Below are 19284 nucleotides of genomic sequence, written 5' to 3'. Positions count from 1 at the left end.
CTATCCTGCAAGTCCTGCAGCATAATAATAAAAAAAAAAAGTATGTGAGCAGGAGCAGCAGCAGCTGCTGCTGCTGCTAAGTCACATCAGTCGTGTTGACTCTGTGTGACCCCATAGACGGCAGCCCACAAGACTCCCCCATCCCTCGGATTCTCCAAGCAAGAACACTGGAGTGGGTTGCCATTTCCTTCTTCAGTGCATGCAAGTGAAAAGTGAAAGTGAAGTCGCTCAGTCGTGCCCAACTCTTAGCGACCCCATGGACTGTAGCCTACCAGGCTCCTCCATCCAAGGAATCTTCCAAGCAAGAGTACTGGAGTGGGTCTCCAGTGCCTTCTCCAGAGCTAGAGCAGAGTGAATATAAAATGACAGGATATAAAGATGATAGATAGTTAGGACCAAACAGGTCACAGGAAGACTTTCATATTTTATTCCAAGTATATAATGGGAAGCTACTAGAAGGTTGTAAATAGATGCTTTGATCACCACACAAAGAAAGAACCCTAGAGGAACACAAGTGGACACTGGGGGCCCAAGCATGAGGCTGGAGATGGTGAGGGAAAGTGGTGGCATTTACCATGGTTCTTGTTTTGTTTTGTTTCTGGCCATGCTGTGAGGTTGCAGGATCTTAGTTTTCTGACCAGGGATCAAACCCACGCCCCCTGCAATGGAAGTGCAGAGTCCTAACCACAGGGCCACCAGAGGATTTCCTCAAAATATATTCTAAAAGAATAAAGAGGACTTGCTGACGGATTGAATGTGGTGGGAAAAGGAACTACCAATGATGACTACAAGGCTTTCCAATAAGCATCATCCACTGGGTACCATGAACAAAAATTAGGAAAACTGGATGATGAGTGGATTAGAAGAGAATTTATAGAAACAGATGCTGCTGTTAACATTTTCATTTTATACATGAATAAGGTTTCAAAGAGATCAATTAACAAGCCTGAGTTTGTCCAACTGGTAAGTGAAATTCCTGAGTATTTTCACATACATATATTTTACCCTCACAGCACCTCTTTTTATCATCTTCAATTTACAAATAAGGAAACTGAGGCCCAGAGATGTGAAGGCTACACTGCTAAAGTGGCAGAGCCAAGAATAAATATCAGCTCTAACAGCAAGTATACTTTCTAATAAAGGAGACAGGCCAGGAGACTGATAACGAAGCCTAGGAGACCAGGTAGAAAATAATCTTGAGGTTTGAACAAAAATCACACACTCAGATTCTTTCAAATGTTTTGAAATTCCCCAATACATGAACCGTGAACTTCCGGATGTTCAAGCTGGTTTTAGAAAAGGCAGAGGAACCAGAGATCAAATTGCCAACATCCACTGGATCATCGAAAATGCAAAAGAGTTCCAGAAAAACATCTATTTCTGCTTTATTGACTATGCCAAAGCCTTTGACTGTGTGGATCACAATACACTGTGGGAAATTCTGAGAGATGGGAATACCAGACCACCTGACCTGCCTCTTGAGAAACCTATATGCAGGTCAGGAAGCACCAGTTAGAACTGGACACGGAACAACAGACTGGTTCCAAATCGGAAAAGGAGTGTGTCAAGGCTGTATATTGTCACCCTGCTTATTTAACTTCTATGCAGAGTACATCATGAGAAACGCTGGGCTGGAAGAAGCACAAGCTGGAATCAAGATTGCCGGGAGAAATATCAATAACCTCAGATATGCAGATGACACCACTCTTATGGCAGAAAGTGAAGAGGAACTCAAAAGCCTCTTGATGAAAGTGAAAGAGGAGAGTGAAAAAGTTGGCTTAAAGCTCAACATTCAGAAAACAAAGATCATGGCATCCGGTCCCATCACTTCATAGCAAACAGATGGGCAAACAGTGGAAACAGTGTCAGACTTTATTTTGGGGGGCTCCAAAATCACTGCAGATGGTGACTGCAGCCATGAAATTAAAAGACGCTTACTCCTTGGAAAGGAAGTTATGACCAACCTAGATAGCATATTCAAAAGCAGAGACATTACTTTGCCAACAAAGGTCCGCCTAGTCAAGGCTATGGTTTTTCCAGTGGTCATGTATGGATGTGAGAGTTGGACTGTGAAGAAAGCTGAGCATCGAAGAACTGATGCTTTTGAACTGTGGTGTTGGAGAAGATTCTTGAGAGCCCCTTGGACTGTAAGGAGATCCAACCAGTCCATTCTGAAAGAGATCAGTCCTGGGTGTTCTTTGGAAGGAATGATGCTAAAGCTGAAACTCCAGTACTTTGGCCACCTCATGCGAAGTTGACTCATTGGAAAAGACTCTGATGCTGGGAGGGATTGGGGGCAGGAGGAGAAGGGGACGACAGAGGATGAGATGGCTGGATGGCATCACCTACTTGAAGGACGTGAGTTTGAGTGAACTCCGGGAGTTGGTGATGGACAGGGAGGCCTGGCGTGCTGCAGGACAAACTCCGTAGGCTGAGTTTCCAAAAAGACAGCACCGTTGCCATCGTAGGCAGGTGGTTCCTGAGTCGCCACTTCAGAATCACCACCAATTAAAATGCAGGTTTCTGGGCTCCAGCTAAGCCACGCTGGTATAACAGTCTATGGAAGGGGACCCGGAATCTTCATTTTTCAAATTAGCTCTCCAGGAATCTTTGTCAAACAAGAAAGTCTGAGAACTGTGGAGGTATGGTTTGAACACTGGCAGCGACCTCCGACACTAGTAGTCTGATCTACTCAGGTCACTTTGCACCTCCTGGTCTGTTTCCGAAAGCGCTCAAAGCTCAGCGAGTAGCCGCAAAAACCTGCCTGAAAGACTCGAACTCCCCCTAACGGTGAAACTCAAACAACACGATCTTTTAAAGAAGGCAGAAGCCGCGGGTCGTTGTGGGATACAGAGGGCCAGAGCGGCCCGCAAGGCATTGTGGGACATAGAGGGGCTTTCAGCCAGTCGCCGCTTCCAACTCCAACTACAAGGCCGCCACGTTTCAAGAAACTTGAAACTCTCAGAGTGTCGCCGGATGCCCCATGACGTAACTGTAAACATCCTCGAAGGCTAAATAAGAACACCGCGAAAAGAACAGGGACGAACTTCCGGATGTGCCTTCGCTTTACGACTCGCGTGTTCCGCCGTCGAACCGGAAGGAAGCCAAGAAGCAGTTTACGACACCGTCGGTCGTATTTACGGTGCCGGCCGCTGCGCGCGCATGTTTCCTCCTTTCCCGGTTCCCCGTAGCTCAGGCGGTGGCGCGGTATTCGGCCTAGACTATCTCTCACCATCGGGGCCGGTTACGGCCGTTACAGGTAAGCAGCGTATTCCGTACGCTTCCGCGGATCTCCAGAGCAGAGTTGAGCTGCGCCTGGCCTTCGGGGGCCTGCCGGAAGAGACTTCCGTACGCCCCCTTCTGCTTCCCTGTTCCTCCGCTGGGAGGGGCAGGAATCCGCCTTCGGTCCCCCCAGGTCCGACCCAGTGCGGGGCAGAGCCTGTGGTTGAGGTCTCTTTCCGTGGAGTCCGCTTAGCGGCCACCGACAGTCTGTTCTGATGTGAACATGTCATTAACCCCGCTGAGTCTCAGGGTCTTTTAAAGTGCCCCACGGTTCCCTGAGTTTCTACGAGAGGGCTATTGGGTGTGCCAAACTGAGCGATGTTCGGCCCTGCTCTGAGGAGTTCACCGTCTAAATGTTTCTTTTCCTTGCCTATGAAATGGAAGGCTAGGATGTAGTTGGTTGATCTCTGATTTGACATTAACCGCCCAGGAATTGGCAAACGATCTGCAGTGGCTGCGAGAACGTGCGCAGTACATGACCTGCCAGCCACAAGGTTCTCCCTATGACTGTCCTGTTGATGCCGCCCCATCCTTTATACTGTAGCCAGTACAGCTGTCACTCCGTTTCAACTGAAAGATTTAGTTTCCCCTGTTGGTTACATTGTACTCTGCCTACTTTTTAGTTTACGCGTTGAAACCAAGCGACTTCCTTCCACCCCTTTTAAAGTGTGTTTGGAGATATCTTACTGTGTTATTGATATGATCTGAAACCCAGGATCTTTTCAGGCTGCTGTCCAGCTGTAAAATAATGGGAAGAGTGTTACACTTAGGACAGAGGACCCTAGAAACCAAGTCTATCTTGAAATGATGAGATCAGCTGCTTGATTTGGCTGAACTGTGTATTTTTTTTTTTATCTGAAATGGGGGCCTAGGGGTTTAGTGGTGTTGCATCTGACATGTTGTAGGACCCTGGTAATATATAAGGGTATATTGTTTTGAGACCACCACACTCTCCCTCAGTCCGCTTCCTGTAGTGTAATTTAAGTTTAGGTAGGAGGATGGGGCTTCCAGGTTCATGCCCTTTTGGATCACGCAAGTGTCACCTCTAGGAACTCTCCCCATCATGGGAAAATGAAGAGAGTTTCATAAATTTAGTATTCTTTGCTCTTTGATTGATACAACTGAGCGACTTCACTTTCACTTTTCACTTTCATGCACTGGAGAAAGCAATGGCAACCCACTCCAGTGTTCTTGCCTGGAGAATCTCAGGGACAGGGGAGCCTGGTGGGCTGCCATCTATGAGGTCGCACAGAGTCAGACATGACTGAAGTGACTTAGCAGCAGCAGCTCTTTGATTGCTCCCCAGACTCTGGAAATATTTGTGTGGTGAATTTTCCCCTGGGAACTCAGCTTCTGGGCATTTTCAGGGGATTAGAATGGATGATAAATGCATGCATGAGTTTTGGGGAGGAATTGTTTGGCAGATATCTGTCGAGCCCCTGGTTTTTACTCTTCCTGAGCGGAGTACTGGCCTTACACAAAGTGTGGACTCTGAAGCCAGTTTCCCAGGGTTCAGATTTTCATCCATTAGTGTTGCAACTTTGGGCGATTTCTTGATATCTCTGTGCCTCGGTTTTCTTCTCAGGACAGTGGGGCTAATACTGGCCCTACCTCGGGAGGAGATTGTTGAGGAGTTAATGAATTAATGTGTGGAAAGCGCTAACAACATGCCTGGTACTCATAATGTTTATGAACATTGGCTGTGTTCGGCCACTTTCATGACATAAGGCTTCTGGCTTCCTCAACCTTCTGCCGGGCTTTCTGCCTGACTTCTATGCCCTGCATAAGAATTTACACTGACAACAGAAAATTGAAAGAACAACAAAGGAAGGTTGCATTTCAGGATACATTCATGGACCCTTGTTTTTTCTCGGCACTGTGTGTAAATGTATTTTTGTAAGACAGAATAGTAAGTGTCTGGCGTTTTACAATGGAATTATTTCTGCTTATGTTAACTAATATATACAGCTTTCACAGTGATCCTCTGATGGGAATAAAACAAGCATCTTATTATTTTTCAGGTAAAGAGACTGAGGTTTAGGGGAATTAAATATTGTATGTCTGGTAAAGGTGTGAATGAAAACTGGAACCTGGTTATTAAACTCAAAAAAAAGTTAATTACATTTCATCAAGTCTGTAAGACATCACTGAATTCAAGAAGCACAATATCTTCATGTAACACTAAGAAAGAAAAGTTGCCAGATACGGTATGACACCTCATCAGTTAGAAGGTGCAGGTTCATGTCAGAGATAGTACAGTGGGAAAAAACAAATGGTGAGATATGATACATAAATTTGGTGAGCAGTCGTCTGAGTTTTAAGTATTCACAGTCTTATTCACAAGAAGATGGTAAGTGGAGAGTAGCTCAGCAGTTGAGGGTTCTGTTCTGTGTTTTGCTTTTTTAACTTTATCCTGTATTAGCTTACCTCAAATGGAAGACTTGGGGTTTTTTTGTTTGTTTGTTTTTTAGAGGCTTTTCTTCATGGAGTTACTTTGTTATTTGTATTTTTAAGGTTTTAAAAGATGGCAAAGTTCATGACACCCGTGATCCAGGACAACCCCTCAGGCTGGGGTCCCTGTGCAGTTCCGGAGCAGTTTCGGGATATGCCCTACCAGCCGTTCAGCAAAGGAGATCGGCTCGGAAAGGTGCCTGCCTGTCAGTGGGGTCTGAATCTTTTAAAGCTGCAGCTGATGCTCCAAGTTCATTTCAATTTTATTCTCTCAAAAGGATAATGGTTAGAAGCTCTGGCTACTTCCAGTGGTCATAGGAGAGCTGGGCTCTTACGAAGCTATCCTGAGCCAGTCTTTCTAACACTTTGTGACACTGTGTCCTCACTTGGGAGGAGGGGGTTTCTGGGTCAGCAGAAACTTGCCTGGTTGACGTGTGCTCTCTGCCTTCCCTTGTTCTCACTAGGTTGCAGACTGGACGGGGGCCACATACCAAGACAAGAGATATACAAGTAAGTGTTCTCCACCTGCCTGCCTGCCCAGGTCAGGCCCTCGGTGGATTGTTAGTGTTTCTAGTAACCTCCATCTGAAACCGTTCTAGGATGGGAACGAAATGGTGATAACTCATAATTGTTAGGGGCCTTTTATGGACTGTGGAAACAATCCATTTTTTTGGTAAATAGCCTCAAAAGTTAGATTGTTCAGCGTATTATAGTAGGTTTTTCCCCCTACTTTGGGGAGCCATGGCCCCTTTTACAAATCTGGTGAACACATTCCCATTTTGTATTTCATTACTTGGGATTTACTGAACATGTAAGGCCAGTCAGTGGATCCCAGTTTTAAAACTCCTGGTTTTAGGATCCTAATAGAAGTTAGTTTTTCCCTCTGCACTAGTCGAGAGCTAGGAATGGCTCCCTGGAATACTGAGTTAAAGACGATCTGAGTCTGAGGTCAGCCAGAAAGCCAGTCCTAGCCGATTAGCCACGTCTGCCTTGGGCACCAGCTGGTGACAGTGATGACGTGTATAACCAACTGCCTGCTTGCTTCTCCTGAGAGAGTAAACTGTGACTCCTGTTCTTACAGACTAAGGCAGAGTACAAAATGGGCTTGTCTTGAGTTCCTCAGACTGTCTTGACTTAGAAAGTTTTTTGGACCAGAGCTTTTCAAGCTTGAATGTGCATATTAATCTGCCGGGGATCTTATTAAAATGATGGTTCTTACTGAGTGGATCTAGGGTGGAGCTGTGAGTCTGTACATCTAAAATGCTGCCAGCTGATGGGGTGGCTGCTGAGACCACACTAAATATCAGGCTTTAGACTATGTACGTATAAAGTTTGTAGGTCGTGTTGTTACATGCTGTCACCTTTGCCTGCAGATAAGTACTCTTCTCAGTTTGGAGGTGGAAGTCAATATGCTTACTTCCACGAGGAGGATGAAACTAGTTTCCAGCTGGTGGACACAGCGCGCACCCAGAAGACTGCCTACCAGCGGAATCGAATGCGATTCGCACAGGTGAGTCAAGAGCCAGCCATCTGACCAGCTTGGGGCTGTCACCTGGTGCTAAAAACGGTACCGTGTGAGTACTGATGAGGGGAAGGCATGTTACTGTGGGTATCCTGATGAATCCCATAATGTATTAATGGGCTTCCCAGGTCTCCCAGTAGTAAAGAATTCACCTGCCAAGCAGGAGATGCAAGAGACATGGGTTCAATCCCTGGGTCAGGAAGATCCCCTGGAGTAGGAAAAGGAACCCGCTCTAGTATCATGGGAGCCTGGCAGGCTGCAGTCCATAGGGTCACAAGGAGGTAGACACGACTCAACACAGCAAGCAGCTGCAGTGAATCCAAGTAGCTCTTTAGTGACAAATTGTGCTAAAGTAAACAGGTACCATGTCCAGGAATGCCTTTAAATAGTTCAGCGGTCTGTTGACCAGTAGCTAGGACATCTGGCTATTTGTGCTGGAAAACCATGTGCATCAGTGTCTGTTGCCTCGAGTAATTGCTGTGTCCGGGATTTACTGAGTAGATGATCCAGTTGGGCTGCATCTTCTCACATAAAGAGGCAAACTCAGCAACTCTAATAAGAGCCAGTGAACCTGCCTCAGTAAAAGCGTGGCTATGAGTCTAAGCTAATTCCAGGTACAAACATTTTTATTGTGCTTCAGTACGAAGAAACAGATAACTGCTTTTTTTTTTTTTCTTTTAAACAAATTGAAGGTTTGTGGCAGCCCTGCATCAAGCAAGTCTTTCGATTCTATTTTTTCAACAGCATTTGCTCACTTCATGTCTCTGTCATAACAGTATTTCAGACTTTTTTATTATATTTGTTGTGGTGATCAGTGATGTCACTAATCACTGAAGGTGGTTAACATTTTTTAGCAATAAAGTTTCTTTCTAATGAAGATATATACATTGTTTAAGACATAACAGTGTTGCACATTAGTAGACTACAGTACAGTGTATAGTATGTGTAGCATAAATTATAACCACTGGGAAAGCAAAACATTTGTGTGTCCTGCCTCATTACAATACTCTATTGTGGTGGTCTGGGACCAGACCCACAGTATCTGAGAAGTAGGCCTGTGCTTACTCAACCTGAAAACCCCAGATGTTGATCCTGCAAAAGCACAGAGTGAAATGTGCAACTGGGCTGCTGCCTCCTAAACTTACTCTAACAGCATCCCATTCAGTGCAGTTCAGTCGTTCAGTCGTGTCTGACTCTTTGCGACTCCATGAATCGCAGCACTCCAGGCCTCCCTGTCCATCACCAACTCCCAGAGTTCACTCAGACTCACGTCCATCGAGGCAGTGATGCTATCCAGCCATCTCATCCTCTGTCGTCCCCTTCTCCTGCCCCCAATCCCTCCCAGCATCAGAGTCTTCCAGTGAGTCAGCACTTTGCATGAGGTGGCCAAAGTACTGGAGTTTCAGCTTTATCATCATTCCTTCCAAAAAACACCCAGGGCTGATCTCCTTCAGAATGGATTGGCTGGCTCTCCTTACAGTCCAAGGGACTCTCAAGAGTCTTCTCCAACACCACAGTTCAAAAGCATCAATTCTTCGGGGCTCAGCCTTCTTCACAGTCCAACTCTCACATCCATACATGACCACAGGAAAAACCATAGCCTTGACTAGACGGACCTTTGTTGGCAAAGTAATCTCTCTGCTTTTGAATATGCTATCTAGGTTGGTCATAACTTTCCTTCCAAGGAGTAAGTGTCTTTTAATTTCATGGCTGCAGTCACCATCTGCAGTGATTTGGGAGCCCAAAAAAATAAAGTCTGACACTGTTTCCCCATCTATATCCCATGAAGTGATGGGACCGGATGCCATGATCTTTGTTTTCTGAATGTTGAGCTTTAAGCCAACTTTTTCACTCTCCTCTTTTACTTTCATCAAGAGGCTTTTTAGTTCCTCTTCACTTTCTGCCATAAGGGTGGTGTCATCTGCATATCTGAGGTTATTGATATTTCTCCCGGCAATCTTGATTAGGCACTGCCAATTATCAGCCGAATCTCCCAAGATTTTAACATGATGTTTTTTCCTGATTCCTAGCGAAATCTCCGCAGAGACAAAGATCGACGGAACATGTTGCAATTCAACCTGCAGACCCTGCCTAAGAGCGCCAAGCAGAAGGAGAGGTGAGCTGCCCATCCTGTTGGAACAAGTTATTTTTCCAGGACTGACCACACTGCTGTCAAGAGACCAGAGCAGAACAGTCATCTTCCCCAGTATTACGAAAAACCAAAAAGCCTTCCCAAAGCCAGTTAAGCCACTGTTTTCAGCCCTGGTGTCGTCCTCCAAGAGGTGTTCATGGCAGAGACCATGGACAGGAAACTGCTTGCACTGGATATGAGCGCTGACTGACACGGAAACAAAGGCAGACAGGAAGTGATCCCGGGGCTTCACCCAGACTCAAGTTTTCTGTGGTGCAGCTCCCGGGGCCCATTCATACCAGGTTCTGTGAGTCCCTAGAGCTGTGTAGGACAGTAGCCTGCCCAAGCTAAGGCTGCCAGAGGACAGCCTCTAGAGATGGAGTGGTATATACTGGTATATACTGGCATACTGGGGGCGATATACCTCTCTTAGCATGTCTAGTGTGCGCCGTTTTCGTCTGGGTTTTTGTTTTTTCTTAAGCCTCTATTTTTCTTAAAAATCTGTACTGAAAGCAGTTTTCCTGTCTTTCCAGAGAACGCATACGACTGCAGAAAAAATTCCAGAAACAATTTGGAGTGAGGCAGAAATGGGACCAAAAATCACAGGTAGTATATCCGTATCGGAATTCTGTCCAGGAATTTGATTCTTCTGGTTGGTTTTATAACAGCTTTATTGAGGTATACTTCTCATACTATACAATTCGCCCATTTAAGATGGGGTGAACTTAAGATTCACCCACTGAACTCAGTGGTTCATAGAGGTGGTTGCATGGAGTCCTGCAGCCATTACTGTCGTCTGTGTCAGAATGTTCTCATCACTCTACAAAAAGCCCTGTTCCAGTCAGCCATTTTCCCCGGCCCTATACCACCCTTCTCTGTTTTCTGTCTCTGGATTAATCTCTCCTGGACATTTCATATAAATGGACCCAGAGCAGAATGATCTTTTGCGACTGGCTCCTTTCACCAAGCATCATGTTCTCAAGGTTCATCCGTGTGGTAGCCCATGTCAGCACTTCATCCCTCGTTATTGCCATATTCCATTACATGCATAGACCACGTTTTGTCTGCCTGTTCACCGCTGATGCACATCAGGGTTGTTTTTACTTGAGGGTATTGTGCATGGTGCCACCGTGGACATTCCTCTAAAAGTGTCCATGTGGACGTTGTATGAGTAGAAGACGTGTGTGAGCCGGAGTGAAGGTGCAGTTGTGGGAGTTACATTTGCTGGACACGGTGCTTGCTGTAGCAGCAAGAATAACCAGACAGTGACACGGGAGAAAAGCAGAGGAGCCGCTAGAAAACAGCCAGCCTGTCGTGTGAATGTTCTGGATGTGTTTATTGAATACAGGCCCTTCTACTGTTACCTGCCTTTTGCTTATGTTTCGCGCTGGCTGTCATTTTTCCCCTTCAACGGTCTTTCCTGACAGAAGCCCCGAGACTCTTCGGTGGAAGTCCGCAGTGACTGGGAGGTGAAGGAGGAGATGGACTTCCCTCAGCTGATGAAGATGCGGTACTTGGAAGTGTCAGAGCCCCAGGACATGTAGGTGGCATCTTTTCCTACCCTCTATCATGCTCTTAATGTGTTTGAACCAGCTGGTGATGACTTGGCCTGAGCCCTAGCATTTCCAAAGACATTGCCTAAGATTAGCGGACAAGTTTTAAAAAAAACAAAAAAAATTAATGCCTGTGGCGGGAAAAGCAAAAAGAAGCTTACTGAAGCTAAAACTTCCGTTCTCTTTCAAGTTCCTGGCATTGTGAGCAAAAGAAAAATTAAGTCATAGAGCTTTTGTTGGGAGAAAGCAGAAAGAAATTTCCTATTATTAAAACTCTAGATTTCTTTCAGCTTCCTGAAATCCTGAGCAAAAGAGAAGGTTGGGTTCTGTAGCTTTTTGGACAGAAAGAGAAAGATTGCAGTTCTTGAAGAGAAGTGACGCTTTTCCTAATGTTTCAAAGAGCTCCTTATCTCGGAAGGCCAGTGGGTGGACATAACTTAGCGGGAGCTGGGGCATCAGCCAGGAGGCAGCTTCTTCTGGGGTCTGTGTCACTGCTCCCCTCCCTGTCTTTAAAGTGGGGCGGGGAGTGGGGTCCTGAGCCAGATCAGTTGTGGTCTCTGTTGTGTGGAACCACTTCAGGCCCTGAGGGGGCAGGCCCTGCATGAGCTCTGAGAGTCCAGTCAGAGACTGTTTTCATCTCTCATGTGTTAGACTTTTGGATAAGACTTTGGATTCCGTGGTATAACAGAGAAGAGGTAGGTAGTCTTGCTCCCCCTGACTTAGCGTGTGTTGCGTGCTTTCCCCTCAGTGAGTGCTGTGGTGCCCTGGAGTACTACGACAAGGCCTTTGACCGCATCACCACGCGGAGTGAGAAGCCGCTTCGGAGCATCAAGCGTATCTTCCACACCGTCACCACCACAGACGACCCCGTCATCCGGAAGGTGGGCACCCCTGCCCCATGCCCACCTGAGGGGAGCGCTGTAATACCGCCACTGAGGCCTCAGAGCAGAGATGCGGCGAGGGGGTGGCGGGGTGTATGAACCGACCGGGCCTCAGATGCCCCTGTAGATAAGACTCAATGTGACTCGATTTAGGATTAGGTGAAAATGAGGGCACTCTGCTGACTAGACCGTATGTGTTGGGGTGTGGCAGGTGGTCGGGAAACTGTAATTCCTTGGATCCAGGATACAAGCTTGCTGGCTGGCTTGCTACAGCCTGGCTTAGACAACCAGAGGTGTAGGTATGGGTGTGGGGCTCCTTACAGACAAGTCCTTCGCCTCCTGTGAATGGGCAGGTGAGCCCCAAAGTAGCCCCATCTCTCTGCTGTCCTCCTTGCAGCTGGCGAAGACTCAGGGCAACGTGTTTGCCACCGACGCCATTCTGGCCACACTGATGAGCTGCACCCGCTCTGTGTATTCCTGGGACATCGTCGTCCAGAGGGTCGGGTCCAAGCTCTTTTTTGACAAGAGGGACAACTCTGACTTTGGTAAGAAGCCTGTCTAGGAACAACACAGAGGCTCTGAGTGTCCTTGTTGGTCCAAAGCCATTCCCAGGCACAGAGAATGGGTAGAAGGTGTCCTGTCTCCCCACGAACACCAACAGCCATGTCAGAATCCCCCTCAGCCTCCTCAGAGATAGAGGAAGGGGCTGTCACTGCAGTACCCCTGCCAGGGCCCCAGCCTTCTGAGTCCTCGTGGCACCCCAACGCTGTGTTCCCACTCACTCGAATAGCGTCTTCCTGACTTCTGTCATCTCTCCGTACCACCTTCAGCATGCACTTGACACTTTTCTTTGGATTGATGCCTTTTTTATTTCAGCATATTCATGAAGGGAAAATGCACATGTACCATACACACAGGTATGTACACACACACATTGAATGAAAACCAGGTCACTCAAAAACAGATGTGGTTGTGACAGAATTCAACGTTAGCATCTCAGGCTATCCAGAACCCGCCCCACCCACCCCCGCTCAGGAGACCCAGGGCCGCAGCTGGCGGTCCTTGGAGGAAGGGCCTGTGTCATTTGAATCACCGCATCTCCCTAAGGGGCCCTACCCCTCTTTGGTGACTGTTTCACGGGTGGGTGACCGTGCTGCCGGTTTTGCAGACCTTCTGACAGTGAGTGAGACAGCCAACGAGCCCCCTCAAGATGAGGGTAACTCCTTCAACTCGCCCCGCAACCTGGCCATGGAGGCAACCTACATCAACCACAACTTCTCCCAGCAGTGCTTGAGGATGGTAAGGTCCTGAGCGCGTTCAGTTCATCAACCCCAGTTGCTATCTACTGAGCACGTACTGGGTCGTCAGCTCTGGGTTGTGGGATTAGACATGACAGAGCGGGGTCCCTGCTTGTCACAGAGGAGATCTCTGCTTGGGCTCTGAGGTCAGAAGGCCTGACTTTGAGCCCTAGATTCACCCCTTTTAGCTTTGTGGTGCCAGTCATGTTTCTTCTCTGAAATTGTTTAGTTGCAAAGTTGTGTCTGATTCTTTAAGACCACATGCACTACAGCCTACCAGGCTCCTCTGTCCTTGGGATTTCCCAGGCAAGAATACTGGAGTGGGTTGCCATTTCCTTCTCCCAGGGATCTTCCCGATCCAGGGATGGAACCCACATCTCCCGCACTACAGACAGATTCTTTACCCCCGAGCCACCAGGGAATCCCCTCTGTAAAGTTAGAATACTTGAATAATACTTGTCTCATATAGATACATTGTGAAGATTCCTTGAAATATATGACCAGGACACCCTTGTGCACAGATACAGGTGCATTGCTTAGGAGCTGGGCATACAGCAACTAGCCAGCCAAAGTGCCTGCCCTTAGAAACCTTCATCATAATGGAGGAGGAAAGATCTTTCCTGTGGCTCAGGTGGTTAAGAATCTGCCTGCAGTGCAGGAGACCTGGGTGGGATCCCTGGGTCGGGAAGATCCTCTGGAGAAGGGAACAACAGTCCACTCTCTTCCCTGAAGAATCCCATGGATAGAGGAGCCTGACAGGCTGCAGTTCACGGGGTCGCAAAGAGTCAGACACGACTGAGTGACTAACACACAATGGAGGAAAGATGGTAAGCTCAGGATACATACATGTTGTGACAAATGATTGTGTGTACCTTGGAGGAAAACATAACAGGAGGGGGTGCTGTTGCTAGTTAAATAAGAGACTAGAAGCTCGTGTTTCACAAACTTGAGCATAGGGTGAACTCGAGCTGTTACCTCTGTTGTGACCCACGGGGTGCTCACTTGGCCTCGACAGTGTGCCCAGAGCCCCCTCAAGCTCTAGGGACCCGGGGCGGGGGGGGGTGGGCTGTGACAAAGGAGAGGTGCAGGTTATGGCTGATTGCCTTGGCAGCGGGTTGGCACTGTCTCACAACACCTGTGTCATTTTTACAGGGGAAGGAAAGATACAACTTCCCCAACCCCAACCCATTTGTGGAGGACGACATGGATAAGAACGAGATCGCCTCTGTGGCGTACCGGTATGTCTCCTCCCTGGTGCCCCCGCCCTGTGTGGGTGGTGCATCTGGACCCAGGGCCTCAGGTGACCAGAGGCACTCGCTCTTCCTTGCAGTTACCGCCGGTGGAAGCTCGGGGACGACATCGACCTCATCGTCCGCTGTGAGCACGACGGTGTCATGACTGGAGCCAACGGGGAGGTGTCCTTCATCAACATCAAGACCCTCAACGAGTGGGACTCCAGGGTGAGGCACACGGGGCACCATGTCCCGGGCTGGCGCCTGCAGCCTGTGTCTCTTCCCCTTGCCTCATTTACAGAGGTTTTCTGTCTTCTGAGTTTTCCCCCTACTTAGTTCCGCTTTGAGGAAGAGATCGTGTGTGCGGGTGATTACCTTTCCTCGGTGTTTTCTGTCTGTCCATTCCGATCTCCTGTTGGCTTCTGCCCTCTGCAAGTCTCTCCTTATGAGCTGGGCTGGCAGCTCTCCTGTAAGTCGGGCAGCTCTCCTGACCTGTTATTTACTTATGGTAGCCCCTACCTGGTTTTCAACCTTGTGGCACCCTTTTTTCAACTTCATCTCTTACTGAACTCAGATTCTCAGATTATCCCAGATCTGGCTTTTCAGGAGGGGCATCTTGAAAGAAATATGCATCCTTCATTTTTCCTTCTCTTTTCGTTCTCCCAGGCTGGTGTGCCAGGATGGGGCTATCATCCTTTCTGAAAGTACCTGGCCTACACACCTGAATTTAAAATGTGTGGCCATGCTCCTAGTCACTGGTGTATAGAATAAAAGGGTCTTGGTTAGGACAGCAAGGACAGGCCTGTGTTAACGAGGGTCCAGTGAGATGGAGGTCAGGGGCCATTGTGCTGTGCCTGCGTTAGAGCCAAGGCATTAGCATTCCAGGCACCAGGTTTCACTCCTCATGTGTTCTTTAGTTTCTGTCACCTGCTGAGAGCACCCTGGAAGGTTTGCTGCGAACCTAGCTCTGAACCAGTGGCCTTTTCTTAGACTTTGACCACAGACTCCCAGGAACATTGTTCTGTGTGACTGTGCCCTCTGCTACTGCCATAGTCTGGTCCTGCACGTTTCTCAGCTGCCTTCACGTTTCCTTTGCTGTTTCCCCTCCTTTTTAATCCCCCAGTGGCGCCTTCTCTTAGGGTCGGTCCCTTATGCAACTCTTTTGCCGCAGTCACTTCTTTATACTGTGCGTGGTCCACTCAGGTGGTCTCCCTGTCTTAAGAGACCTTGATTCCATCTGCAGAATCTCTTTATAGACATGAGGTAGCGTGATCCTGGGTAGTTATACTCAGGGTTCCCCCAGACTCCAGGATAGCAGATGCAGCAAGAGCAGGGCCACCAGGGACCATCTTAGAATTAAGCCTAACCCCAAGCCTCATCCTTGAACTCCAGAAATGATTCCTGAAATCTCTTCTGACTCCTGTTCCATCATTGTTGTTTTTGTTTTAGAATTTTTTGGTGGTGGTTTTTTTCTAAAATACTTTGTCCTTTCAATGTCTTCCTTTGTCATTCCCTCTGGCTTGACTGTCCACTGGTGTCATTTCTCCTGCTCGCTTAGGCTCAGAGCCTCAAACGTCTCCTCCTCCTCCTCTGCACCCTTGAATTCTGCTGTCAGGCTCAGTCTGTCTACTTGCCCAGCCCTAGGTTTCACTGACATCACCCTAGTTCAGGACCCTTCTCATGACGCCTGATATTTTGCATTTGTCTCTTAACTGACCTCCCTAACTCCCTCTCCATCAGGTCAAACCTACCTGACCTCCCCTCCCTCTGCGGGCTTCCGCACTAAAGCAGTCCATCTCTTCCTTGTCCCTCTCACCCCTCCCAGCTCCAGCTTCTGCCAGTATTCCCCACGGGTGAGCTGTCACACTTCCCTGTGAAACTCTTCCTCTCCAAACCACATGTGATAAACACTTGTATGGCACTTGTTTCTAACATGTGTGAATATATGTCCTGGTCTGATTAAGACCTTGTGAAGAGAGGAGTTAAGTTTGTTGAGCACCAGCTATGTGGCAGGCTGTGCAAAGGAGGGACGGAGGCCCTACCCCTTAAATGATGTCTTTCTTCTGCTCTACCTGTGGGCTTTCCCCTCCCTGGTTAAGCCCACTAGGGACCTTCTTCTCTACCAGAGGGGCCATCAGTCCACAGGCAGCATGGTGCCTTGGCGCCTATAACCAGGGCCCTCCTCCCACAGCACTGTAACGGCGTTGACTGGCGACAGAAGCTTGATTCTCAGCGAGGGGCTGTCATTGCCACCGAGCTGAAAAACAACAGCTACAAGTTGGCCCGCTGGACCTGCTGTGCTTTGCTGGCCGGATCCGAGTACCTCAAGCTTGGGTGAGATTCCTGCCCAGGAGCCATGAGCTCATCTTCGGAAAGGAGGGGTCTTCGCGTTAGGAGACCAAGGCTGCCTTTTTCTCCCTTTTCTTGGGACAAGCACGAGGCCACCATTTAACTGATAACTCAACCCCAGGCACAGCTATGTCTTTGTTCCGGCAGGCCCCACCCTAACATTCCTCCCCCCAGTAGTTAACGTGTCCCAGTGCCACACGATCTGTGCCAGCCAGGCCCCACCGTAACACTGCCACCCACCTCCCCCCAGTTATGTGTCCCAGTGCCACATGGTCTGTGCCGGCGGGCCCCACCCTAACACTCCTCCCCCCGGCAGTTATGTGTCCCGGTACCACGTGAAAGACTCCTCACGCCACGTCATCCTGGGTACCCAGCAGTTCAAGCCCAACGAGTTCGCCAGTCAGATCAACCTGAGCGTGGAGAATGCCTGGGGCATCCTGCGCTGCGTCATCGACATCTGCATGAAGCTGGAGGAGGGCAAGTACCTCATCCTCAAGGACCCCAACAAGCAGGTCATCCGTGTCTACAGCCTGCCCGACGGCACCTTCAGCTCCGATGAGGACGACGAGGAGGAGGAGGAGGAGGAAGAGGAAGAAGAAGGTGTGTGGCAAGCCTCCCTCAGGATTCTGGCATGACCTGTGGGCTGGTTGGGGCCTCTAACCAACCAGTCCTCTAACCTCAGTGGAAAACTCCAGGAATTCCCTGAGGCTTCACTTGGTATGGCCTTCAGTCTAGTTCCAGGAGCCACTTCCAGAGCCTTTAGAGCACTTGACGGGGTTGGCGAGGAGAGTTAGGGCAGGAAAGAAACATCTAGAGGAACGTGCTAGAAGTCCCTGATACTAGCCAGTGGCCCCAAGAAGGAATGATGCTCCAGGTTCATGCTAGGCCTTAAATCGTTCTCTCACCTGCTTCACCAGTTGGTGACTAAAGGAAATACCTGTTAGTCCTCTGAGGATCTGAATGGTTTCACATCTGAGTGAAAGTGTTGGAAATCATAAACAATTCACCAATTTGATACAACCTTTGTATGTTTCAGAGGAAGAAGCCTGAACCAGATGGTGACGCGGAACTGGTGTCTGCGACTGCATCGAGCCTGGAGGACCCTGAATACCTGGTGGGATGTGTGTCTGACTCTTGCTCTCTGAAGCTGGGCTATTGAAATAAACTCTATTTAGTCCCTTACCTTCATCTGTGCCTACATTATGACCGATAGCCCTTCTTCCTTCTCCTAGTAGCCCTTCAGAGAGGGAGGGTGAGACACAGCAGTCTCTCTGGAGTTCATAATCTGGGTTCCCGCTGTTGTTCTCAGCATTAGTGGTTTTACATTCCTGCTAGAAGGTGAATGCCCTGGGGTGTTTTGTTCTTGGAACCCCTTGAAATTATCCTTTGCCAGGGAGTGAGATCCATTGTGAGGTCCCCATAGGAAGTCCATTTCACAAGCACAAGCTGGCTACATGCCAGACCCAGCTGCTGCCCTGAGACACACACATCACAGTAATGATGAAGCAGGGCAGTCTTTGAAGCTTGAGGTGAGGTCGCTGCTGTGAAGGAGACCGCTTCAGAATGTCCTGAGGGATGTTCCATAGGCTGTTGATTGTAATGGTTTGTATAAACTTCCCTGATAGCTCAGTTGGTAAAGAATCCACCTGCAATGCAGGAGACCCCAGTTCAATTCTTGGGTCAGGAAGATCCCCTGGAGAAGAGATAGGCTACCCAATCCAGTATTCTTGGGCTTCCCTTGTGGCTCAGCTGGTAAAGAATCTGCCTGCGGTGTGGGAGACCTGGGTTTGATCCCTGGGTTGGGAAGATCCTCTGGAGAAGGGAAAGGCTACCCACTCCAGTATTCTGGCCTAAAGAATTCCACAGACTGTGTAGTCCATGGGGTCGCAAAGAGTCAGACACAACTGAGCAACTTTCACTTTCACTTGGCTTGGGCTGGTGATGTGCTCTCAAGCCGGCACCCTCAAAGCACTGTGTCATGAACAAATATCTCATCCTGACACAGAACTGTGATGCTGGTGGAAGTGATGCCATTGTACAGATAAGACTGGCTCCACTTTTGGGTAGCAGTCCTAAATTTAACGATTTTGGTCAAAATAATTGAGCCTCAGAAAGCAAGCAAAAATGTATCGGACTTTATTGTCCAAGTTACTAGGAAAACCGTATTAAGGTGTGCTGCTTGGGGAGTTTTCAGTGTAGGTGGAGCATTAGAAAATTCACATTATAGTGTGACAAGTGTGGGGTTTCAAGGTCAGGCTGGTACTCCCCAAGCTGCCTCCTGCAGACCCAGCATGCAACCTAGCAGGATTATCTGGAACAAGTGGCCCAAACACGTCTTAACAGCAACCTCCACCTGCTTCATGTCTTTCATCTGTCCTCCACTTCCCCCAAGTTGATGGCTGTAAATAGCCCTGCCTCAAAACCGGTAGCATTCTACAGTCCAGGCTCAGCCTAGTCTGAAGGCCCTGCCATACCTTATCAGTCCTAATTTCCCAGTACAAGATAAGACCAGCAGTTTGAAGTACTTAATTATTTGTCCACACCCATTCTCATGATCATCATAACTACTAAGAAGTTGACCTCCC

General features: G+C 48.3%; 1 protein-coding gene across 2 annotated transcripts; it reads left to right on the top strand.

The window, feature by feature from the left end:
* Window positions 1-2811: 2811 nt before the first annotated feature.
* EIF3D (eukaryotic translation initiation factor 3 subunit D) lies at window positions 2812-17881 on the top strand. 2 transcript variants are annotated; one of them, XM_069585343.1, is made up of 15 exons: window positions 2812-3259; window positions 5797-5929; window positions 6198-6243; window positions 7107-7243; window positions 9286-9371; window positions 9920-9992; window positions 10817-10926; window positions 11688-11820; window positions 12218-12365; window positions 12989-13119; window positions 14271-14356; window positions 14449-14578; window positions 16542-16684; window positions 17016-17299; window positions 17736-17881. In XM_069585343.1, exons 2-15 carry the CDS (start codon window positions 5807-5809, stop codon window positions 17747-17749), a joined length of 1644 nt encoding a protein of 547 aa, XP_069441444.1. In that variant the 5' UTR covers window positions 2812-3259; window positions 5797-5806; the 3' UTR covers window positions 17750-17881. The 2 variants fall into 2 exon arrangements, with proteins under 2 accessions (XP_069441444.1, XP_069441443.1); XM_069585342.1 differs by having other exon boundaries at window positions 10814-10926.
* Window positions 17882-19284: the final 1403 nt, after the last annotated feature.

This window comes from Ovis canadensis, chromosome 3, assembly GCF_042477335.2.
Source record: "Ovis canadensis isolate MfBH-ARS-UI-01 breed Bighorn chromosome 3, ARS-UI_OviCan_v2, whole genome shotgun sequence".
Lineage (NCBI taxonomy): Eukaryota > Metazoa > Chordata > Mammalia > Artiodactyla > Bovidae > Ovis > Ovis canadensis.
Note: the sequence above shows the minus strand (reverse complement) of the source record. Positions and strands in the feature narration are given on the sequence as shown.

What these genes read in the sequence shown, in the direction of transcription:
- EIF3D (XM_069585342.1), top strand. Translation starts at nt 5,807, where the DNA reads ATGGCAAAGTTCATGACACCCGTGATCCAGGACAACCCCTCAGGCTGG. An exon ending in GAGGGACAACTCTGACTTTG is followed by an intron (nt 12,366 to 12,988) that starts GTAAGAAGCCTG and finishes CCGGTTTTGCAG; the next exon opens with ACCTTCTGACAGTGAGTGAG. An exon ending in CCCAGCAGTGCTTGAGGATG is followed by an intron (nt 13,120 to 14,270) that starts GTAAGGTCCTGA and finishes TCATTTTTACAG; the next exon opens with GGGAAGGAAAGATACAACTT.